The sequence below is a fragment of the Grus americana genome, chromosome 3 (genome assembly GCF_028858705.1).
Source record: "Grus americana isolate bGruAme1 chromosome 3, bGruAme1.mat, whole genome shotgun sequence".
NCBI lineage: Eukaryota > Metazoa > Chordata > Aves > Gruiformes > Gruidae > Grus > Grus americana.
This window is the reverse complement of record NC_072854.1, coordinates 80,930,316-80,951,981: the sequence shown is the minus strand read 5'-3', so window position 1 is coordinate 80,951,981 and position 21,666 is coordinate 80,930,316. Positions and strand designations below refer to the sequence as shown.

The 21,666-nt window shown below is 39.1% G+C and overlaps 1 protein-coding gene across 2 annotated transcripts; it reads left to right on the top strand.

Moving 5' to 3' along the window:
* Positions 1 to 1,227: 1,227 nt before the first annotated feature.
* RAB4A (RAB4A, member RAS oncogene family) lies at positions 1,228 to 21,174 on the top strand. Of its 2 annotated transcripts, XR_008576363.1 has the most exons (9): positions 1,228 to 1,462; positions 9,849 to 9,929; positions 11,146 to 11,260; positions 12,759 to 12,821; positions 14,037 to 14,191; positions 15,140 to 15,235; positions 16,343 to 16,503; positions 17,830 to 18,032; positions 19,139 to 21,174. XR_008576363.1 is itself a non-coding variant. In XM_054820382.1 (8 exons), the coding sequence occupies exons 1-7, from the start codon at positions 1,432 to 1,434 to the stop codon at positions 16,456 to 16,458; spliced, it is 657 nt and encodes a 218-aa protein (XP_054676357.1). In that variant the 5' UTR covers positions 1,228 to 1,431; the 3' UTR covers positions 16,459 to 16,503; positions 17,830 to 21,174. The 2 variants fall into 2 exon arrangements, 1 of the variants encoding a protein (XP_054676357.1); XM_054820382.1 differs by having other exon boundaries at positions 17,830 to 21,174.
* The last annotated feature ends 492 nt before the right edge of the window (positions 21,175 to 21,666 follow it).

The window sequence follows — 21,666 nt, the reverse complement described above, 5'->3', positions numbered from 1 at the left end:
TCTTGGTGCTGGCTCAATGGATATTGTTTCACTGATTAGAGATACCAGCTTAAAAGCTGACCTTTGACCAGCAATAGACGGGGTAAGGAAGTGGCTGGGACAGGCAGAGGCAGTTTTTCCGACAGCCCGGGAGATGATGGAGAAGTGGAAAGAATGGGAAGTTGTGAGCAACAAGATTAAAAAGCCAGAAATAACAAAAGAGGAATTTTTAAAAGGACTGGCAGAAAGGCGAATGCGGAGGACGCGCAGAAGTTTTGTTTGGGGAGGGAAAAGACGGACAGGCTGTTGTGGGGGATTCCTAGTGCCCCAGACTAACCAGGACCACAGGGGAAGTCAGTAAGACATCAAAGAAAGAGTAATATAAATCAAGTGCTATTGCACTCAGGCAGTTTATTCAACAATTTGACTTTCCTTGGGGTTTATCTTGGAGGTAAGAAAAGCAATGCTGAAGTCAGGAGCTCTGGAAAAAACCAAAACAACACAAAAAAAACCCCAAAACCCCAACCAAAAAACCCCAAGTCCCCGTCTGTTAGCTTATATACACCATGTCCCTCAAAGAGATTTGCAGCAAAAGGCTCAGCCTGTGGCTGAAATGCTGGCAATCGGGGGGGGGGGGCGGGTGGTATTTCAAGGAATCCGGGTTTGAGGACATTTGAGGACCAAAGCCGGGCGGCGGGAGAGTTTCCTGGCGGCACTGTCGCAGGGCGGTTCCGCACCAGGGAAGAAGCGTTTGCCTGCTCGCCAGCAGGAAAAGCCAACCGCGATCGGCCCGCACTCCAGCAATCAGGACGTGCCAGAGCTGAGGGGCTCTTCCTCCCGAGGGCGGCGGCGGGACAGGAGCGCCCCGCTCCCCGCCGCAGCCTCCCCCGCTGCCGCGTTCCCCAGGAAGAGCGGCGGGGAACTTCTGAATCACGCGAGCACCCAACAACTGCCAGCGCGGACGTCGGAGCGGCAAGGGGGTACGTTTGGGTGAGGGAAGTGCTTGTCAACAAGGACGCGACCGCTGTGACCGCCGCCGCTTCGCGGCACGGCCCGGCCTCGGCCGGGGAGCAGCGGGGTGTGACGTAGGCCGCGCTCGCGCCCCCTCCCCAACGGCTCCGCAGCTCTACAGCCCCGCACGTGCGCCTTGTTTTGGTGACGGCCACTGGGAGGAGGCGGGGTCGCCGGCCGCGAGCCTGCCGCGCCTGCGCGGGGAGGTGGGGCTTGTGTCCCCCCGCCCGCCGCCGCCGCCGGAGGGCGAGGCGGCCTGGGTGCGCGTGCGCAGCTGCGGCCGTTGCTGGCGGGGCTGAGCCGAGCGGGGCCGGGGCGTCGGTGGCCTGTCCGCTTCCCTCCCGGCTCGCCCGCTCGGCTCTGCCGGGCCGCGAGCCTCCGCCGGTTAGCACCGTCCCCGGGCAGGGGAGGAAAGGGGGGGAGGGGCTCGCCGCTCCCGAAATGTCGCAGACTGCCATGTCCGAGACCTACGGTAGGAGCCGGGGGCGGGGCGAGGCGACCCTCCTCTTCCTCCTCCCCTCCGCCGGGAGCGGGTCCAGGCAGTCACCTCCTGAGGAACGGGGTGGCGGCCGCTGCCGGGGGAGGCGGCGGCTGAGCCGGTGCGGGACGAGGAGTGCGGTTGCAGGCGGTGGCGGCTCTCCGGGCTCGGGCGGGTTTCTCCCCCCCCCCCCCCCCCCCCCCCGCCCTGAGTGGTGTGCTTGACTTTTAGGGGTTTTATTGCCTGTTTTTGTGAGCTGCGGGCACCGCAGCGCCCTACCCCTCCTTTTGTTGCCCGGGCTGACAAGGCAATGAGTGTTCAAAATTGTTTTTCGTGGTGTAGAGGTTTAGGCTCGAAATTAAGTGAAATCTGGGCAAGGGAACTTCGTTAGGTGCTACTTACTGGTTACGGTTAAGTGAATTCAGAAGGAAAGTTGCAGTGCATGTCTTCTGGGAGAAGCCGTGCCTTTCTTTAGTTGGACATTGTCTTCTTTTGAGGGTCAAGTTAGGATTTAAGTCGTCTTAGGTGTGTAAACATCAAAAGGAGCTGGCTGTGAGAGTGAGTGAGGGAAAAAAATCAGTGAATGTGTTCATATGTTCCTATATTAGCATAGATGGCTCACTACTACTAGTAGAAAAACATCCGAAGGAGTAAGTCGGAGCGCTGGCACTGACGGGGTGTGTCAGCGCCTTACTGGGAGGCATCAAGAGAAGTGAGGAGTGGAAAAGATAAGCAGAGCTAGTATTGCAGGCTAGGTGGAGATGGGAAGTGACTGAATAGCATTCATTTCTCTCTTATAATTTGCTTGAAACAATTCTGTTGGCTTGAACCAATTTACTTTTTCTCCCCTTTCCGTAACATCTGTAATATTTTGCAGTATAAAAATGCTGTCATACATGTAAATGTTTTCAAAGTCCATATGATAGGTTGTTGGAGAGTAAGATCAGGATTGAATACTGTGATATAAACCCTTGCTATTTTCTAGTTTTATCCACTGCAACATCTTCAGCAGCGGTTCAGGCTTTAGAGCTCGGCTTGCATCCTCTTGCTTTTAGAGCAGACTCATGAAAATAAGGAATAATTTGGATAATTACAGCAAAATTGGATGTAACAACTCTGCAAACTGTGACAACCACCAGGAGTTCTTACTAGCAGGCTAACTTACCTGATTGTTTCTGCTGTGTAAGTCAGTTTATTTTCAATACCCTGGTCGTTGGTACTTAAGATGTTTTGTCCCACTGGTCAGTGTTTTGGTGTACAGCAAATGCACAGAACTAAGGGGCAAAATGAGGCAAGAGTGTGGGGCAGCCCTTGAAGTGCAAATGTTAGGATGTCGAGCCCCTGCTTATTTTTTCCATACTTTCTTGAAACACATAAAACTAATATGTAGAAATCAGAAAAGTTGATTTAAATGGGAGTTTGAACTAATTCTTCATGCTCTGAACTCTTGTGATCAAGAACTGGGATCACTTTGGCTGTGCTTATAGTGGGATTGGTGGTCTCTTAGCAAATGAGCGTGTAGACAACCAGAGATGATGGAGAGAATTTCGGCAGTGCTCCTCTTTTGATGCTGTAATAGTAAGCAAGCTAAGTAGATGATTGTATCTTAAACTACATTTCAACATTTTTTGCATTGTTCCAGTGATGCAAAGTAGCAATTGTGAGCCCACCATAGCTGTTGATACTTTCTGATTGTTTTGATGTCCTGGAAAATGAGCCCTTAAAATTGAAGGTTTGCAGTTCTTGTGGTCTGTTCCTTTTATTTGTTTAATTCTTGTTGGGTGTATTTCTCTCTTGAGTTTCAAAGTTTTTACTATTCATACACAAGCTACAAAAAATCTGAGCTAGAATGCTTGAGAATGTCAAGGTTTAGAGTAGATCGAAGAATAAAAACTAAGTCATAAAATAAAATTTAACATTGGCTATGCTATCTCTGACCATAACACTAACCAGTATGTAATTTTGCAGTGTCCTGTCCACTTATGTAGCAGCCCAATTGACAGTTCAAAGTAAACAGTAAAATGTGATAAAATTTCGGATCTTCTGTACTTGATGAACTCTCTGGGATTTAATGTGCTCGCTGTCCTAACGAATGGTGGTTTGTTTCTGACCAGCTGTTACAGTGATCATCTAGGGTGATGGAAGTGTTAGGGCGGTTTCCCCCTCATAACTGAGATCAGTGGTCACTGTATCACCTCCGTGCTGGAATCCCTGTAGCTACTGTCCTTGTAGAGGCTTATTAACGAATTGGATTTTTCTGCTTATCACCTGGATAATGACCCATTCTAATTACATAACCTCAAGCTTTTCATCCAATACAGACAGGCTCAGGAAAGTGGTTGGGTTTTTTTGTTTGGTGGTTTGGGGTTTTTTTAAATGTCATTTTGCTGTCTGACTTTTATACGACTTTAATTTTGCTGTGAGGTTTCAACTTCTTCCTTTTGAAGGGGGGGAGGATATTTTTTCAGTTCTCAGTCTATGAGAAATAAAGAGTTTTTCCTCTGGTCTGTCCTTTCTGCCTATCATACTACATTATCCACTTCAGTTAATTTACATGCCTCTTCCTGTTTGTTCACCCCCCCGCCTCCCCCCCCCCCCACCCCCCCCCCGGAGTTCTCTTCTCTGTGTCAAATTCTGTCTGTTTTGAACCTTTTCTGTTCACCTAGTCCTCCTAACTATTTCTGTCCCTTACTGTGATTCTTGTGTCTTCCCTCTTTCCAAACCAAGGTCTGTAGCTTCTTGCAGTCTTGGCACTAAATTCTTTGTTCGCAATCCATATTTTCTCTCCTGTAGATCTATTTTATCAGTTGTGTATCTTCTGTTCTTAGCTTTCTAATCTGTTTATCCTTTTCCTATGTGATCAATTTATTTCCCTTACAAAGTGCCAAAACAAAAAACAAAACAATCCTGAATAGAAGAAAACTCCATGAATTTTGAGACTAAGTTTAGAAAGAACGTTTTAGTGCTGGTTTTGCGAGAAGAGGGTCATTCTTTAAAAAGTTTATCTTGCAACATTGGAAACAAGTCTCTTATTCATAGGAAAATTACGTTAACTTGAGTTTTCTGAGATGCAGTGGCCTCTCTGTAGATGGTTACAGTGTAACAAGAAGTGCATACTTTCTCCTGCCTCCCAGTGCAAAATGTATGCAGTTTTGTGTTATGGTAAATAAAGACTGATGTAAAAGTAGCTTATCCTTAACAGGTAAATGCAAAGCAACCTTTGGATTTTAAATTATCCTTAACAGGTAAATGCAAAGCAACCTTTGGATTTTAAATTATCCTTAACAGGTAAATGCAAAGCAACCTTTGGATTTTAAATTATCCTTAACAGGTAAATGCAAAGCAACCTTTGGATTTTAAATTATCCTTAACAGGTAAATGCAAAGCAACCTTTGGATTTTAAATGGTAGAAAGGTTGTACTACCTTTGAGTAAATGTGATATGTAAGATTTCAGTCAAATCTCTTCAGTCCTTACTTCCCTTTGTTTTCTCCCCCAGTATCTACTACTCCCAGTCTGGTCACATGAGTTTATCAGTCTGTCTCATTGTCAGAGAACGTATAGTCTTTCTGTCCATTTAAAAATATTCCTCTTTGGTCTGGACAATTTGATTCATCCTTTTTTCCCTATCCCATCACCCCTCCACACTTATCTGATGGTCTTTGCCTTTATCTTTCTGGCCTTCAGAGTGTTTCAAATCCGATTTTATGGCTTAGAGGATATAGCTCTTTTCCTTGTAAGGAAGATCTTCCCTTTCTCAAGCATTCATTATACAGATTGGAATAGAGCCAGATTTATCTGTTCTACCTGTTTATCTTGTTAGCTCTTATTGCTAGAGAAAGGAGTAAGCAGGGAGAATAGCTCCTCTCTTCTCTCATTCAGAGGCAGGATACGCCAGGAAGAATGCTTCAGAGCATGCTCTCCTTATGCAAACTTCTCCAAAATAGTTGTCTAACTACTAAAGACACTTTTTTCATGGCATAAATGAGCATTTCCAGTGGGTCACCATTAGTGAATATAAGTTCTACTCTTTATTAAGGACTTGGAAGAAGACTGAACTGAGATTGAGGATATAATGGTCTTTTTTTTTTTTTTTCCCTTCCTCTATTAGCAAACATATAAGAAACAATTCTCATTACGTTTTAAAGACAAAGCTGCAGTAGCTCAGAAGCTGTTCAATTATTCCTTCTGCTGGAGTAAACTTCAGTCAAAGGAGGAGTTTGGATGTCTGGGGGTGGTTTCCACATCAACCATCTGTGTTTGCTGGTACTCGAGTCAAAGTCCACAATTGTGTCCCTTCTCCTTTCCCCTCAGCTTCCCACACACATGCAGTTTAGTTGCTGGTGCATCTTTGGGGTGGAGCCACAGTTTTACTCCTTTTCACCTGTGTTAGAAAATAAGTTCTGTTCTCTGTACCCCCTACCCAGTTTGGGATGAGGTGATGCATGTAGCTTACAGAGGGGAGTAAGTTGATTCTTTATATTGCCTTATTTCCTTAAACAGCCGTGCTATGCCATCTTTCACTTCTTTATGCTTTCTCTTGTAACCCTTTTTTCTTTTGGCACAGAGCTCAGTTTTCTTCCTAAATCCTTTCTGTATAATGGTAATCTTATTTACAGGCAAAGTGCTTTAACTTTTCTAGACCTTTTCAGTAGCCAGCATGATAGCAAGCATTTGTAACATCTGAATGATGTTGCTTTTTAGTTTTTTCATGAAGGAACAAGAGAATTCAAAAGAAAAACTTCTCTAGGGTGACAGCCTTGGCAGCTAACTGGAATGTTCGAGCTCAGAGCTGCTTTGTCAATCACAGAAACAAACAAACAACAAAAACCCAACAAAAAAAAAGAAAGAGCTAGGAAATGAAGTGACTTAACTCGTCTGGGAAGAGGATACCAAAAAGAAAAAACAGAGCAATTAAGCAGTAGTACAAACACTAGAATATGAGTTGCATTTGGTGAAATTGGAAAGAATGAATACATAAAAGTTTTTCCCAGGTGTGAGTACACAGTTATGCTACAGTTGGGCTAAAATAAACTATCTGTCCAATCTCTTTCAGTTTCTGTGTTTCTGAACTGTGCTAAAGTTTTAGATATGGCTGTACTGTTCAAAGAGAAGATATTTCATGTTCTAAAGCAAGCAGTAAAAAAGTTATAAAAATGTAATTGATGTGGTTCCTGTTATCATACAGAATGACATTCTAAGAAAAAAGTTCCAGAATAACAAAATTGAAAATATTCTCCCTGTTCTTACCTGGTATTACCTTACTCATTAATATGCTAGGCTATGAACTTAAAAATTCATTAAAAACAGATATTTGTGACTTTTGGTATTGGCAAATCCCTTTTCTTGTCCTTCCTTGCAGTTGATTAAATGTGCAAAGTATTCTGCATTTCCTGAAATATGTTATCCAGCACTTGTGGATAAACTGTTAACATAAGTCTAAAAGCCTTTTGCTATTTTGAACAATTTGCATAAAATTGGAGTTTAAACTGGTAGAAGCATAGTTACATTTGTGAATGTAACTTCAAGGTGTCATTTATTTGGTGAGTCTACATGTGTTTGGAAACATTGCTGCCACCTTTGGTGCAGAAAGGTTTTGATTTTTTTTATTATTTCTATTCTATAGTAGAATAAAATACATTTCTCTTATTTCATTCTGTAAACAAGTGAATTGTAACTGCAGTTTCAAGTTTCACCTTAGAAAACCTGTTTGCTATTTTGCCAAAGGGAAATACATTTTCTGTCTAAGTAAGCAGGCGTTGAATCGGCATCTGAGTGATATATTTGTAGGAAAGATTCCCTTTTAAAGTTGTCTGGCACAATAGAATCTTGATAGGGATTGGGAGTCTGTTATAAAGTGCTGCTAGAATATGTTATCAAGTTAAAGACATGAATATAAAATCCCCAAATATCGCAGTTGCTTTCAGAGTAAAATATAAAGCACCTCAACTTAAAAATACACTGCTGTTGTGAAGCTATTCCAGATCAGTCCCTGACAGTTGTTTCAATTTCTCACTGGCCTACAGCCTGTCTGTACAGAATTGAGCAGTATGTTAAATTTGCTGTTCAGCATGGTTTTGTGGGTTGCACAAGTATGGCTTTGTGAACCACATTTAACAACCAGTACTTACAATCGCAGAACAAATTAATGTAGGAATAATTTTGGTTTTCTTCTTTTCCTGGTTTAGTTTGACAGTAGCTGTTATACTACTGTCAATAATATGAGCCTTCCAAGGAAAAAAGGGAGGTAGACTTGAATTTTGTAGTTTTTAACAAGAAGATCTGACAAATAGCATTCACCAGATACATAGGAGAACCAGTTTTAACTGGATTTCAGAATTCTTTTTGAAAAAATTGTGAAGACCAGAAACAGACTATTTTCATTTGAGGAATTCTGAAAGTGGTAAAAACAGTGAGATTACACACACCCACAGTAGGTTAAATATACAGAAAGGAACACAAGGCAGCTAACTAGTGATATTTGGCCCATGAAGAGTGAAACATGGCTTGCTTTCAGAGCTGAATTTTTTTGTTAACCTAACATTTTGGGGCTATTTATGATATCTACATTTCATACTAACAGTGAAGATTTGATACTATGAAGCATTCAGCTTCAGCGTGTTTTGCAGTTGAGAAGACATGAAGGGCCCTTCTTTACAGGAGATAATGCAAAATTTTCACAACCTGAAGCAAAATCCTTTTTGTAACTATTTTTTTCATCCAGAAAGCATGAGCAGCTGGGTGGGGGCGTGAAGAATGAGAGGAGTTTGGAACAGAATGTCTTGAGTGTGTAAATGGTCATATTTGTGAGCAAGAAACAGCAATCCCATTCTGAGAAGGGTAGAACACAGGATTTATACCAAGACTGTTACAACATTTAAAACAAGAAAAATCATGCAAAGATAAAATGCATAAAGCAAAAATCCTGGTAAAACACTACCTCCTTTTAAATATGAATAAGATTTGGAAGACAGGTGGAGGCAAAGGACAGTGGACATTCCCAGGACTCTCAGCCCTCTGTTTTACTATTGACTTTTCAACAGTGTGAATTTTCTTACCATATGAGAAACTTGCTTGTTGCTTTTACCATTGCTATAGGGTGCTTGTGATGTAACATAACAAATAACAATTCTTGCATGAAATGGAATGAGCATGTAGATTTGTGTGCATGTTAAATTAAATTTGTAACACTAAAGACTCAAAATGAGGTACTGATAGAGTATGTATCAGTGCTTTGACTTACTTAGCATAGTCTAATTTTTTTTTTTTTTTGTTCTGCCATCCCCTGGGCCAATATCTGTGTAACCCATTTGACAGCTCTGAACACTGTTAATGAAATAATGTTTTTATTTTTGTTGATAGCGCAAACTTAATCCTTTTCATTGCACGCTTCCCTGGTGTCTCCTGGAGACATGCTATGTTTATAAGAGAAACTGTGTTGTAAAGTTGTAAAGAAGACTGTAAAAAAAGCTGCTGGTGGTAGAAAAATGGTGAATCTTGCATGAACTGTAAAAGTCGCCTTGATAGCTATATAGTAGGGGAAGCAATTGTAAACTTTCTAATCGCAGTTTATCAGTTTATATGTTTGAGAGTGGTAAGACAAGGAACCTTTCTTCAGTCTTTAGCCAAACTGAAAGCAGACCTGGGGAGGTAGTACTAAAGCGTTATATGTAACTGTTAAAACAATACAAATGGACCATAAATCTTGAATACATGTATGACTGATGAACACTGATGTAAATGCCTCATAAACAGATAAAGTGCCAGAAGTACCTGTATCTTAATTTACCATGTGGAGGAAATGTGGAAGCAGGCATCCCAGAATAAAAATTAGTACTAGTTTGTAAGTTTTGTAGAAAAATATTGTAGTTGTTCCAGGTTTACAAGTATTAAAATGAAGTATAAGTATTAAGCAGTTAATATAGAGAAGTTCTAACTAATGTGACTAAAAACACCAAACATTTTAAAAAGTACAAACCCATAGACTTTAAGAAATGACATCATTATATAGGATATATTTGTACTGATTATAGCTAATAGCTTACGTACCTTTAAAACAGGTTGCTGGAATACAAGCCACCCATTTACATGTAATTCAGCCTATTTCAACTGAATTCAAATTCAGCCATATTCATCTTTTCTTGTCATTCTTGTATCTCCATAAACAAATAGGATTTGTAGTTCTTACTTTGTAACACCACTATTGTATATGCTGGGTTACTCTTCAGATTTATTGTTATTTTGCTAATTTTGTCATCTATTCCCATCTCTTTGAAATGACAGTTACTAGAGAATAGCTGGCTTGTGTACTTGGTCTTGTGACAAAAATGTGAGTGCGTACTAAAATTTAACAATTTTTTTTTTGGTCTTTCAATCTTCAGATTTCCTGTTTAAGTTCTTGGTCATAGGAAATGCTGGAACTGGGAAATCCTGTTTACTACACCAATTTATTGAAAAGAAATGTAAGTATATGTGAGCACAGTAAGACTTCTCCATTGCTTTGTACAACAGATGAAGGCTCTGCCTACATGAGTATCTATTCTTTGTATGTAAGTTCCTGTAATTCTCTTTTTTGTATAGATGAGCATTTTGACTGAGAATTATGTTCAGAACCATGCTGTGAATCTTCATTGCTCACTGTTTGTTTCTAATCAAAAGCCTGAGCAGTATTCTGTATTACTCTCAAATATAACGGAATGTTGATGAAAGTGCAGGCTTAATTTTTGTAAGAATTATATCTTGCAGCTGTAAGCTTCCCTAGTTATATTATATTATAGTAAAGAATTGGATCTTTTAGAAAAAATACTGAGCAGATGAAAGAAAAGTTGAATTACTTGAGTAGATTTGGAAAGCCTGTCGGACAGAACTCAAATCTCCCAACATTTAGTCTCTTTCTAGATAAATAGACACTCTGTGTTCTTTAAGGACCATGTTCTATGATAAATACTGGTAGACTCCATTGTAAAAATTATTTAGAGATGAATAGATGTTGGGTACTGCATTTAGCATCATGATTAAACAAAAATAATACGCATTTAGAAGCCTTCGTAAATCTAAGGTGACTGCTGTCTTTCTCAACTGGATAGTAATTCATGTTATCTCTTGAGGAATAGCTCTAGGATAATACTGTGTGATCACTGAGGAACATAGCATGATTTTATGATTGAACTTGAACTGTGACCTTGCCTCTAGTCAGGGCAGTTGTATATTGCTGAGAATCTGTGATATCAACAGTGTATATAGAGCAAGTATCTCAACTTTGTGCTTTAAAGAAGCAGCAGCTCTTGCTTATTCATGGGCAAGACTGTCTGTGTTCTGCTTTTCCATGAATTTTAATTGTAAATTGCATCTAAGTATTAGAAAACACAGGTGGAAAAAAAAAAAGTGTGCAAAAGTTATCTTGCCATTTATTGGTGTGAACTGGGAATTATTTGATTAAGGCAAGCCTTTCTAGTAGTAATTTTGAATTTAATAAGCTATTTAAAAGTTGTAAGAATGTTTCTTTCTGCATGGTGTCAGTAGATTTACGAGTGGCACTGAATTTGATGGTTCAGAGAGTGGTTTGTAATTTGAACACTGAGGAGTTTTGATTATACCTACACTGGATTATGTCAAAACTAATGATTCACTATAAATATTCTCCAAATGTCTGGGTTTATTTCTTTTTTTTTTTTATAGTCAAAGATGACTCAAATCATACTATAGGAGTGGAATTTGGTTCAAAGATCATAAATGTTGGTGGTAAATACGTAAAATTGCAGATATGGGACACAGCAGGACAAGAGAGATTCAGGTACCCTTTTCAATCATTTTATTAAGTGTTTGTTATTAAATTGTTGCTGTGTGGGTGTTGGGTGTTGTTTATTCATGCTTATAAGTAGGCATAGTTTCTTGGCCAGTGAAATTGTTTGCTTTCATAGCATCTAGGCCAGATCTTCCAACTTGGACATAGGGACATAGCTCCATTGATCTGCCTTGCAGGATCTGAGGTTCTGCCCTTTCTTTGGGTATTTTTTGTGATAGTTAAGCTGTATAAGTAGAATATATTGCTAAAAGTTTGTTCACCAGCCAAACTCAGAATAGTTTAACTAACTGTGTGTACTTCACTGTGTGTTTGGAAGACATTGGTTGGAAGTTGTAAGCTGTTCAAAATCTGCATGAGAACAATTTCACAGTATAATATTATTTTGTTATAGGGAAAAAAATATCAGTTGTCAAGTTCACTTGGCTAAATACACTTCTAGAAGGACTGAGATCTCTTAAGTTTGTTAAAGAAAAAGCAATGTATTTGTTAGCTTAGAACCACCAATGTACGCTTTTAATGCTGTATTTTAACTGTGTCATACATCTGAGGCATAGATCAAACTCAGTAAGGATCTAGTGTATTCCTGAGTAAATTCACCATCAAATAGAACATCAGTGTTTTCATATTTTTGGGGAGTGGGATGTGCGTGGGAGGTTTCTTTCATTTGGCGGAGGGGCAGGGGTTAACAAAGGTGAGAGTGGTGGTAGAATTCTGAGTAATGGGCAGCAATCCAGGTAAATGTCTTCTATTAGACAAGTTCTTTGGATTCATCCACGACTGGGTAAAGCTGCGCAGTGCTATGTAGTCTCCGTTACTGAGATCTCTTCAGTGTGTTGGCCAGATATCCCGGGATTGTGAGGAGCTTGGAGGCTCAGTACTTTCAGAGCCTTGGGCAAATTCTGCTCTTTCAAGTTCATAGTGTTCACAGACTTGCAGGTCCCTTTTTTCTGTTGCTTTTTATAATCTAATTCTTTTCTTTTTAAGGCTGACTAGACCTCTGTGTACTTAGCAGGTTTTTTTCTTCTTCCTCTGCCTTTTGAAGGATGCTTTGCTTTGCTTTCCTTGCCTCCTTCTCTTCAACTTAAGAAGTCTCAAATTGTTCAATTACAGCTACTTTGCTCATTCTCTCCTCGCTGTTGAGAGTTCAAACATAAGTTAATTATGCTGTTTTCATGCCACAGGTACCGCCATCAGCTCCTAGTTCTGTATCAGGCCATGTAGTATGATGATGCATTTAGCTTCAGCAGCACACAGGTCATGATGTACTTTGAGAATCCCTGTACAGCTATATTTAGTGAAAGTGTTTCATCAAAAGTCTAGTAGTAAATAGTCTGCTGCTGCACAGCTGATAATGTTGTCTAAAACCCACATTTTATTTTAAATATGTAAATGAGAATTCTGTTTCATAATATAGATTGCACTATATTAACCCAGATTTGAAACAATGAAGATGTTACAGAAATGTATATCTGTAATTCTATGCCAGGTCTGTAACAAGGAGTTACTATAGAGGAGCTGCGGGTGCTTTGCTTGTCTATGATATAACCAGGTAAGAAAGCTAGCAACTCTTTTACTTATAGACTACCAGATACAATTAATGCATAAGGATTCCCCCAAGTACCTAATTGTCTAACAGAGAATGGGCAGGAAGAAAAGAACATAAATATTAAAAGTACTTATGTTTTAGGGCATATTTAAGTTTTGAAACTTGCTTACATGAGATATCGTCAATGTCATAAATGTCTCAAAGGGTTAGACAAATACATGGGCCCACTGGTAGCTATTCTAATCATGGTGGACTACATGCCACTGGCTCAGGAAGCGTTGCAACAGAAATTAAGAGCAGACATTAGCTACTTTGATAAAAGATGGTACACCCCTGTTTGTGGAAACTGCTTATTAGTATGCTGGTATAACAGGTCATTCTCTGGAGAAGCTAGCTCTACCTACACATTCCTTAACTGTAGCACAAAATTCTGTTCATCTCTGCATCTTTTAATATTTTAATATTATAGGCAGCCAATAGAGTACCTTACCATTACACATTTCCACATTTTTTCCTGGCCACCATTGACTGATACTTGTCAGATAAGTTTTGTGTTCGTTAATGACGATTTGCAAGTTCTGCTGCTTTTTGTCCTGCAAGCAGACTCTTCTCCTCTGAGCAGTCTTTGAAATCTGTGTTTTGTGCTTAAGGTCGGTTGGACTCATCTGTCAGTCTTACTGCTTGAAGGCTTTATCTCTGAGCACCACTACGATGATGACTAATGGTGTGTGCAGGGTAACTGCCTGTGACATTATTGGTCTTGACACACATGTGAAAGTTCAGGCACGCAATTCTCCACAAGTGGAGTAAAGTCTTACAATCCCACCTGAAACACTTCAGTATCAGTTGAATTCCATGTTAAACAATAACTCATTCTGTTATCCCAAAATTTTATGTGCAAAAGGCTGAAAGTAGATTAGTGCTTAAAATTTTAGCTTTTCACATTAACAGGGTATTTTATAATTGTGTATATTTATTTATATATTGTGGTTGATTTAATTTTGCTTTTGAAAAACTTCAAGCTTTTAAATAGTTTCATGAAGGAACTTGATACTCTTCCCAGTTCATAGCTGGCATATTGAAATGTGTAGGTGACTTACCTGACTCACAGCAATTTGTGGTTTGCCACAAATATAGATTTGCCTTCTGAGTTTTAGTTCAGTGATCTGTTTACTAGAAATGAGTGTATTCTAATAAAGGATGTCATTTTCTACATAGCCGGGAAACCTACAATGCGCTTACTAATTGGTTGACGGATGCAAGAATGTTAGCAAGTCAAAATATTGTGATAATACTGTGTGGAAACAAAAAGGATCTTGACGCAGATCGTGAAGTTACTTTTTTAGAAGCATCCCGGTTTGCACAAGAAAATGGTAAGTAGTACAAAATCTTCATGTGGCATTCAAACATGCTTAATACTTAAAATAATTATTTTTTTGTGCAGTTAGGGAGTACTTTGCCCACTGTACCTTGTCAAGCATCTAGAGAAAAAAGAGTTCTGTCAGTACATGAGGCACAGAGGGAGGACAGTGCCTGCAGTGAGAACTACATGTACTTTTTAAGTCTCATTACCAGTGATTCTTCTAGCCGCAAATGCTACTTAAAGAGTACCTTCGACATGGAGATATATTCCCTAAGGACTGTAATACAACTTCAGGTATTACCTTGCCTCCGAAGGGCTGAGGAGCAAATGAAGAGCACAATTTCCTAGTTTTCAGCATCTTACGGATTCTGTAGATGATAGCAAAGGTTGGATGGGGTGTGCTGCAGTTGGAAGCAATGCATTTTACTCATGGGAGAATGAGTTCAGTGCGTGGCGTGGATCCAGAGGACTATTAGCTGGTCTGTAGTATTCAGAATTTCCAGTCCTTGAGGACACGTTTCTGTGGCAGCTAAAGCCAGTCTCAGTCTGAGCTTCTGTGCTGCAGTCCTGCCATCAGTAAAATCTAGTTTTGCTTGTATACATCAATTATAAATAGTCTTTTTTACCAACTGTGGCTGCTGTCTGTCCTTTTGCATATAACTTTCTATTACTGGGAAAATTTATGAAGTTCTTCGGTTTCATGCGCTATTTTGCATGCACAGCCCAGGTTATCATCTTTGGATTCCAACTTTCTAGGTTAATATATAAATTTCAGAGCAAGTTTTTTGTGGGTTTAGTAGTTTTGCTGTCAAAACCTTATTTTTCTGGACCATACTATTTGATGATAGTTTTCCTTAAGTTTAAGAAAATTATTATTGTTTCTAGCTTTCATGCTTTGAATTACTATATCAGACATTCCAGACTAGTTTTGAGTTTGTTTTTCTGGTGTCCAATGCAGAGCTGATGTTCTTGGAAACAAGTGCACTAACAGGGGAGAATGTTGAAGAGGCCTTTGTACAGTGTGCAAGAAAAATACTCAATAAAATTGAATCAGGTAAATTGAGTTTTATATTCTTTTAATGTTTAGGTTGGTTTTTTTTCCCTGAAAACTAAAAGCACACATGGAAATATTGCCATTCAAAGTTCTTTATTAGAATTAACACAATGAACCAAAATGCCATTGTGGTAAAGTAATCCATGCGGTTATAGTTGCTTCCCATATGCTTTAATAGGAACGGACATCCAAGTCAGATCTGTATATCTAAAAGGGGTGGTGCTGTGAATTGTGGATGGTTTTGCACAGCATTTATCTTAATAGTCAGCTTTGAGCGTAGGCTGTGTGTTCTGTGGGTTGCTATATCCCTAGACACATCAAGCCTGACATTGGATGTTTTTAGCAATGCAGAATAAAAACCCAGTATCAGGGCAGACATAACTTTTAATTCTGCTTCTCATATGTAGCAGGAAATATAGGCAAGAGAATTTGAACAGTAATACAGAAAATTTCAGGGATGTTTCCTAGCAACTGTATTTCTATGAAGCGACCTTTCTGCCTCTTGGTTAAAACCATTTTTACTTTGTAGACCTAGAAATATACCAGAAGCTTCTCAGCGCAAGTGGGCAGGTTTCTATCTGAGACAGGCTCCTAAGTGTTAGGTGTCATTACAGCTAATTTATATTCCAGTTTTTCCTCTCTTATCTTCTAGTTGTTCAATATCTTCAAAGTTTTAGGTATTGGCCATATTGAAAAGTCTGTCTCAGGTTCTAATTACACCATTTTGAATGCCAAACAAATTTTTAGATTGAGAGTATGGTACTACTTTCTTTGCAGATTAGTCTCCAAAAGCAGGTGGTTTTTAACAGTGTTAGCAGAAAACATTTTGGATATCTCCTTTGTTAGACGTAGTTAGTGGAAATACATTTCTTGTTGCAGCTTCACTTGGAGACAAACCGCTTTGTCATTCTGATTAAGAGCATGTGGTTGAAATGACAGGAGAAAATAATACAGGTTTGGAATTGCCTAAAAGTAAACAAAATTACAATAGCGCTCTCCATAACTAGAGCAGAATATCATTATGGATTTTTTATCTAATTTCAGTTAAATTGGAATGTATTATTTGCAAGTGATCCATCTTCTTGTGACCATTTTGTTTCTCATCAGGAGAACTGGATCCAGAAAGAATGGGCTCAGGTATTCAGTATGGAGACGCTGCCTTGAGACAGCTGAGATCACCACGTAGAGCACAAGCACAAAGTGCTCAGGAATGTGGGTGTTAAAGAAACAAAACACAAAATCCCAAATACTTACTTTAGATACAGAAGGTAAGGTTACAAATATCTCAGGGTGTTGGATAAATTACAGCACACTTATGAAATATGGTATCAAGTGCTTGGCTTTTTCACAGTTAGCCTATAAAGTAATATAGAATCTAGTGAAATAATGCACAGTGGAATGGTTAATTTTTTTATACTTCGATTTTTCTTCTACCATCTGCCCACTAAAGCAAGACTAGTGCTCTTACTGAAGTATTTCTAGATCTTTCTTACTCTGAGTAATGCTGTAGAAAACATTTTAAAATGCCTTATAGCCCTAAAAGTTCCCTAATGCACTGTAGAGAAGGTGAATCACTTCTGTTGTATCGTGAACAAATATTACTAGAAATGAGAACTCACAAAATGTATGGTGCATTATCTCACCCAAAGCTATTATATAGTCTTTTCTGAAAATACAAAGTTTAAAGACTGAGACTTGAACATTAAAGATAACACTGGATTTCAAACTTCCACTGACTTTTTTTTTCCCTTACCTAAAACCAGCCTGAAGTCGTTCTGATTCCTGTCTGCTATGAGCAGAAGTGTAAACAAGAGAATAGTACTATTTGCTACTATTGTCATCAGAGTGTTGTCATCTAAAGTAGCTCTTCTAGGGCTGTTGCAGCCTATGGAACGGGTGTGCAGTCTTCTAAAAGTCTTCATAAGACATTCTTCAGAGGAAGTGAGGAACAAATTTTTTCCCTTCAGCAGCGGTAGGAGAGAGACATAAAAATCATGTAACCTACTCCTAAGAACAGCTTAGTGGTTAGTCTTTCTTAGCAACAGTTGTCCTTAAGACAACTCTCAATATTCATGGATTTTACTTAACTCCTTGCAGCATGTAAGTGCCTGTTAGGACAGTCCTTTCTCCCTGTGTAGTTAATTATTCTGATATAATTAATCCTTATTTCTCTAATACAAGGACAGCGATATCAAATTAAACAAGTACTGCAGGCATGGTTACTGCATTATCTTTACTGTATTCATTTTTTATCAGTTTGAGCAGTGCACAGCAGCAGAAGCTTTACAGAACATTAAATAAGGCAGCATACAATTCTACATTCTTGTATTTTGTTCTGTATTCTGGGAGCTTAGCTCCCCATTAAAGTTCAGAATTTTAAATAATGGATAGGAATCTTTGAACTGCTTTCCTCCCTTATTGTCCTCCTATAAAATATCATTCTTCAACTGAGACTGCTGGAAGAAAAGGGCATTAATTTAGTCCAGCTTTGGTATGACTCTACAGGAGTGAATGTTTATTGATCTTATTTCAGGAGTTGAGTTTTCAGATTGATCAGATGTAAATAATTGATGGAATTCTTGTGTATTTTACAGCTGTCCTTGCAAATGGTGTTTGAAGAAACAGGAAAGCTTGAAGGCTATACAGTTTCTAGAAACATCTTTCCACTATCTACAGACAGAGCAGACCACTGCTGACAGAAAGGCATGCTGCGTGGTGTGGGGCAAGAATGTTCACATGACACAAGTGTCTGCAAAGCAACTTCATAATTCGGTGGACAATATTAAGACTCGTACCTGTATGTAAACATTTTCCATTACCTATTTTTGTTCTTTCACCTCTAGTTTAAATCATTGCTATATACTGTAAATAATGTAACAGTAAATTTACAAAGCATGTTATACTTATGTATGCTGATAGAACTTTGCACTACAAGCAGTTTAATATTTTATTTTTTTTATCATATAAACAAATTTAACTGAGGTAGGCTTTGTCATGTTTGTTTGTTGCACAATAGTTTATATTTACAACCTGAATTATAAAACCACTGGCACTGTCAGTGAGGGGTGTTGCTTTTATTTTTTCCTTAGTTTGCCACCTTCTAACAAGCTGTTGACATGACTGATTCTCAGCACATGGTTAGGTCCCATACTGACGTTTACTAATATGTCAAGTTGGAAAAGTAATTTTTATGGATGTTCACTATCCTGTTTTATCACAGTTCTTAACTAAATTCTGAAGCTCTTTTCTCAAACTTCAAAAGTTTAGAAAAAATACTTTCAAGTCTCTCAAATGGTTGTTGACTGACTTGGATTTTTTTTTTCTGGGTCCTGATGTTTTGTATAGCACTGGCATCACCAAGGTGGGATGTATACATGAACAGAACTATGCATCTTCTATATGCGTTGTAATTCTAGGGCAGGAACTTATAAAGAATTATCACAGGAGGAGTTCTCCTATCACAGAGCAGTTAGCTATGGAAATACGATCTCTGTTGAAGCATACCTGGTGAGGTACAAACTGAACCCAAATGGGTGGTTCTAAAGTAACCTGAATATATGAAATTTAAAATACTAATGTATTTTTCTTATACATTCATAAAGTACAATTAAGAACTTGAATTTTAAAATTAGACTTTAGGGTTAGGGATTTACAGTCTGTCTTGCTGAAGCTCTACCTTTGAACTTCATGTGAGTGTGCTGTATGTAATGCTGTTCACATTGCCCCCAGGAGACTCATGTGATGGAAGGAAAAAACCAAGTGTACTACTTATGTAGTTCTTTCCTCCTGTGAAACTCATCAAGGGGAATTTCAGCATTGGTACTGATTTTTTTTCTCTTCCCTCCTATGTTAAAAGACACACTCAGACTTTCTTTCCTGCCCTCTTTTTATTGTGGGGAAGAGGCATGGGGCAAGAGATTATGAATCCTGTCCCCATTCCTCAACTGGAGACAGAAGAGGAAGAGACTTGCAGAAGGTCCAAAGAGGGAGGACTGAACCACAAGTATTGCATATCATTTTTACAGTGCCATGACAACTGATCAGGTAAGAGACCTGTGGCTTTTGTTTTGCCAGATAAGGAGCTGCAGAACTAAGCTGGTGTTTCTGGAGGCAGCTGGATTCAACTGACTGGGGCGGGGGGCAACTTCACTTGCACTGATGGAAATCACTAGGGACATTTTTACCTAGTTACTTGTATAACTAGGAATGGAGTGTCTCCTTGGAAGTGCAAATTAACACAAAATAATTAATTCGATCAGAACTCAGTAGGTCAAACATGCTCAGAAGGTCAAACATGCTTTATTATTTTGTAGATACTAATCTTTTCTATTTAAGGGTCACTTGTCAAATGCATGTTTAACAGAAAACTGATAATTTAGAGGGCAGTTAAAGCACAAGAGCAAAGCAAGAATGCTGCACAGAGGTACACCATTTTTCATGGAATTAGAATTATGTTTGTTTAAAACTATTCCCTTAGTCCTGACATTTTGGTTCAAATGGATGCTTATCTGAAAATTATATACCTTAGGTCATCTCTGAATTAAAAGTAATTAAGTTTACTTTGTACTTGAAAAGCCTAGGTTTAGTTTTAAAAAACCTGTTGGGTCCAAAGACTTTGTTATATCTGCTATCTATCTTGTTATATTTCAGATTGGATTTATTAGATAACTGATAACAATTATTCCCAAGGAGTATGCTCTTCCTGATAAGACTGTAAAGTATTTTTGCAGCTGCTTAACTGTGCATTTACAAGAACATCAAAGAACTCCAAAGAAACTTACCTGTCTTAATCCTTACTCAACTTATTTGGGCTTTCACTACTCAGAACTGGAAGTAATTACCAAAAGCAAGTCCTCTGAAGTAGATGTTGGATGTAGTTGTCTTCTACCAGTCCAAATGGTGTATTATTCAACTGAGATGTGTTTGTGCCAGAGTTGGGGGGAGGGAGGGCATTGATTCTGAAACCCCAAGCCAGTTCTGTGAAAGGATGAGATTTTGGGGAGTCTGTTCCCTGCCCCCCCAAGAACCATGATCAGAGTGTGGTCTACTAATGCAAGTGGAAGCTGAGCACTTGCCAGCTGTGACATAGCACAAGTACAGCTAGAGGTCTCTCTCCTGTCACTGTTACAAGGGTTGAGGGGGCACAGGCTGTCAATCAAAATTTCTTTCCATTATTACAGTAGCAGTTAAAAGGAGCAGTTGACTGTTACTTAATTCTGTTGCTTTTAAATAGAAATTTTAGGGGTTTGGCAGGGATTTTCTTATACTACTTCCTGTCCTTTTCCTTTTGTGTATGGCCTCTTTTGTATACTCAGTTCCTATGATCATTTTGGTCAAGTGTCTGTGGTTAGGAAGCAGTAAGCACAGTTTTATTCCTTCTGTAACCAACTGTCTTAAGCTGTCCCTTTCCTACCTGCAAGGAAAGAATAATGTCATTATAATGAGTTTTGACATGTTTTTACCATTTTTTTAATGTATATTCTTACTGTATACACATTAACCAGGTTAATGTGCATGTTTTATAGTATTGCAACCTTTTATGCTGCATATCTCATTGACACTTTAAAAGGAAACTTTCTAAAATGGCAATTCCTGAGGGAAATACTGTTGGAAGCAATAGCTCTCACCAGTGCAAGCTATATTGTTTACTATTTCTCCTCTGAGGGTTTTTTATTTCTAAAAATAAACATCATGCCAATAACAGCCCTAGAGTAGAATTTAAGCTTTAGCATTATAGCTTACCTAAATAGCAAGTGATAAATAGGTTAAATTGTGGATGCTTTTAGTGTAAAACTCTTACTTCACCAAAGCAAGATGGCTTGGAGTTTTATATGAAATAATACTGGGTACCCATATCCTGTGATTTACTGGATGTGGAGCTTTAGCTGTTGAGACCTTCAAAAGATTTCAATGTCTTAATTAAAGCCTATGCCTTGCCTTTTAATGAGTTTGTTGGCCTATAGTATTTCATTTAATGCTTGTATCTAGCACCAAATAAAGAATCTTTCTTGATTTTTCTAGGTGTCCTACAGCAATTTCTATTTAATTGTAGAAGTTTTGTCTGCTAAGCTAAGTCCAAACCTTAGATGGTTGTGAAAAAAGAACCACTGCACTTCTGCTAAATTCATTGCCTAGTCAGTATGTGGCTGGGACAGCAGCAGCTAAAGGCACAGGAGTGCTCCAGCATGTTTCCCAGGAGCAGGGCCCTCTTGTATTCCCTGGTGGTGACAGCTTTGCCCTAGGGCATGAGAGGCCCCCAACCCTGCAACACTGCTGCTATTCTCACCCCCCCCACATGTCCTTGAGAGGTTGTGGCTGCAGAGATGCACTTAGTTCCTTCTGTCTTTTTATACTAAAGCCTGGTCTAGGTCTCTTGGAAAAGAATAGGGCTTCATAAGTTAATGCTTTTAAAAAAAGCTAAAGCTAGGGGA

Coding starts and splice junctions, on each gene's coding strand:
- RAB4A (XM_054820382.1), top strand. CDS start 1,432: ATGTCGCAGACTGCCATGTCCGAGACCTACG. Junction 9,930..11,145: donor CCAATTTATTGAAAAGAAAT/GTAAGTATATGT, acceptor TTTTTTTTATAG/TCAAAGATGACTCAAATCAT. Junction 14,192..15,139: donor CCGGTTTGCACAAGAAAATG/GTAAGTAGTACA, acceptor TGTCCAATGCAG/AGCTGATGTTCTTGGAAACA.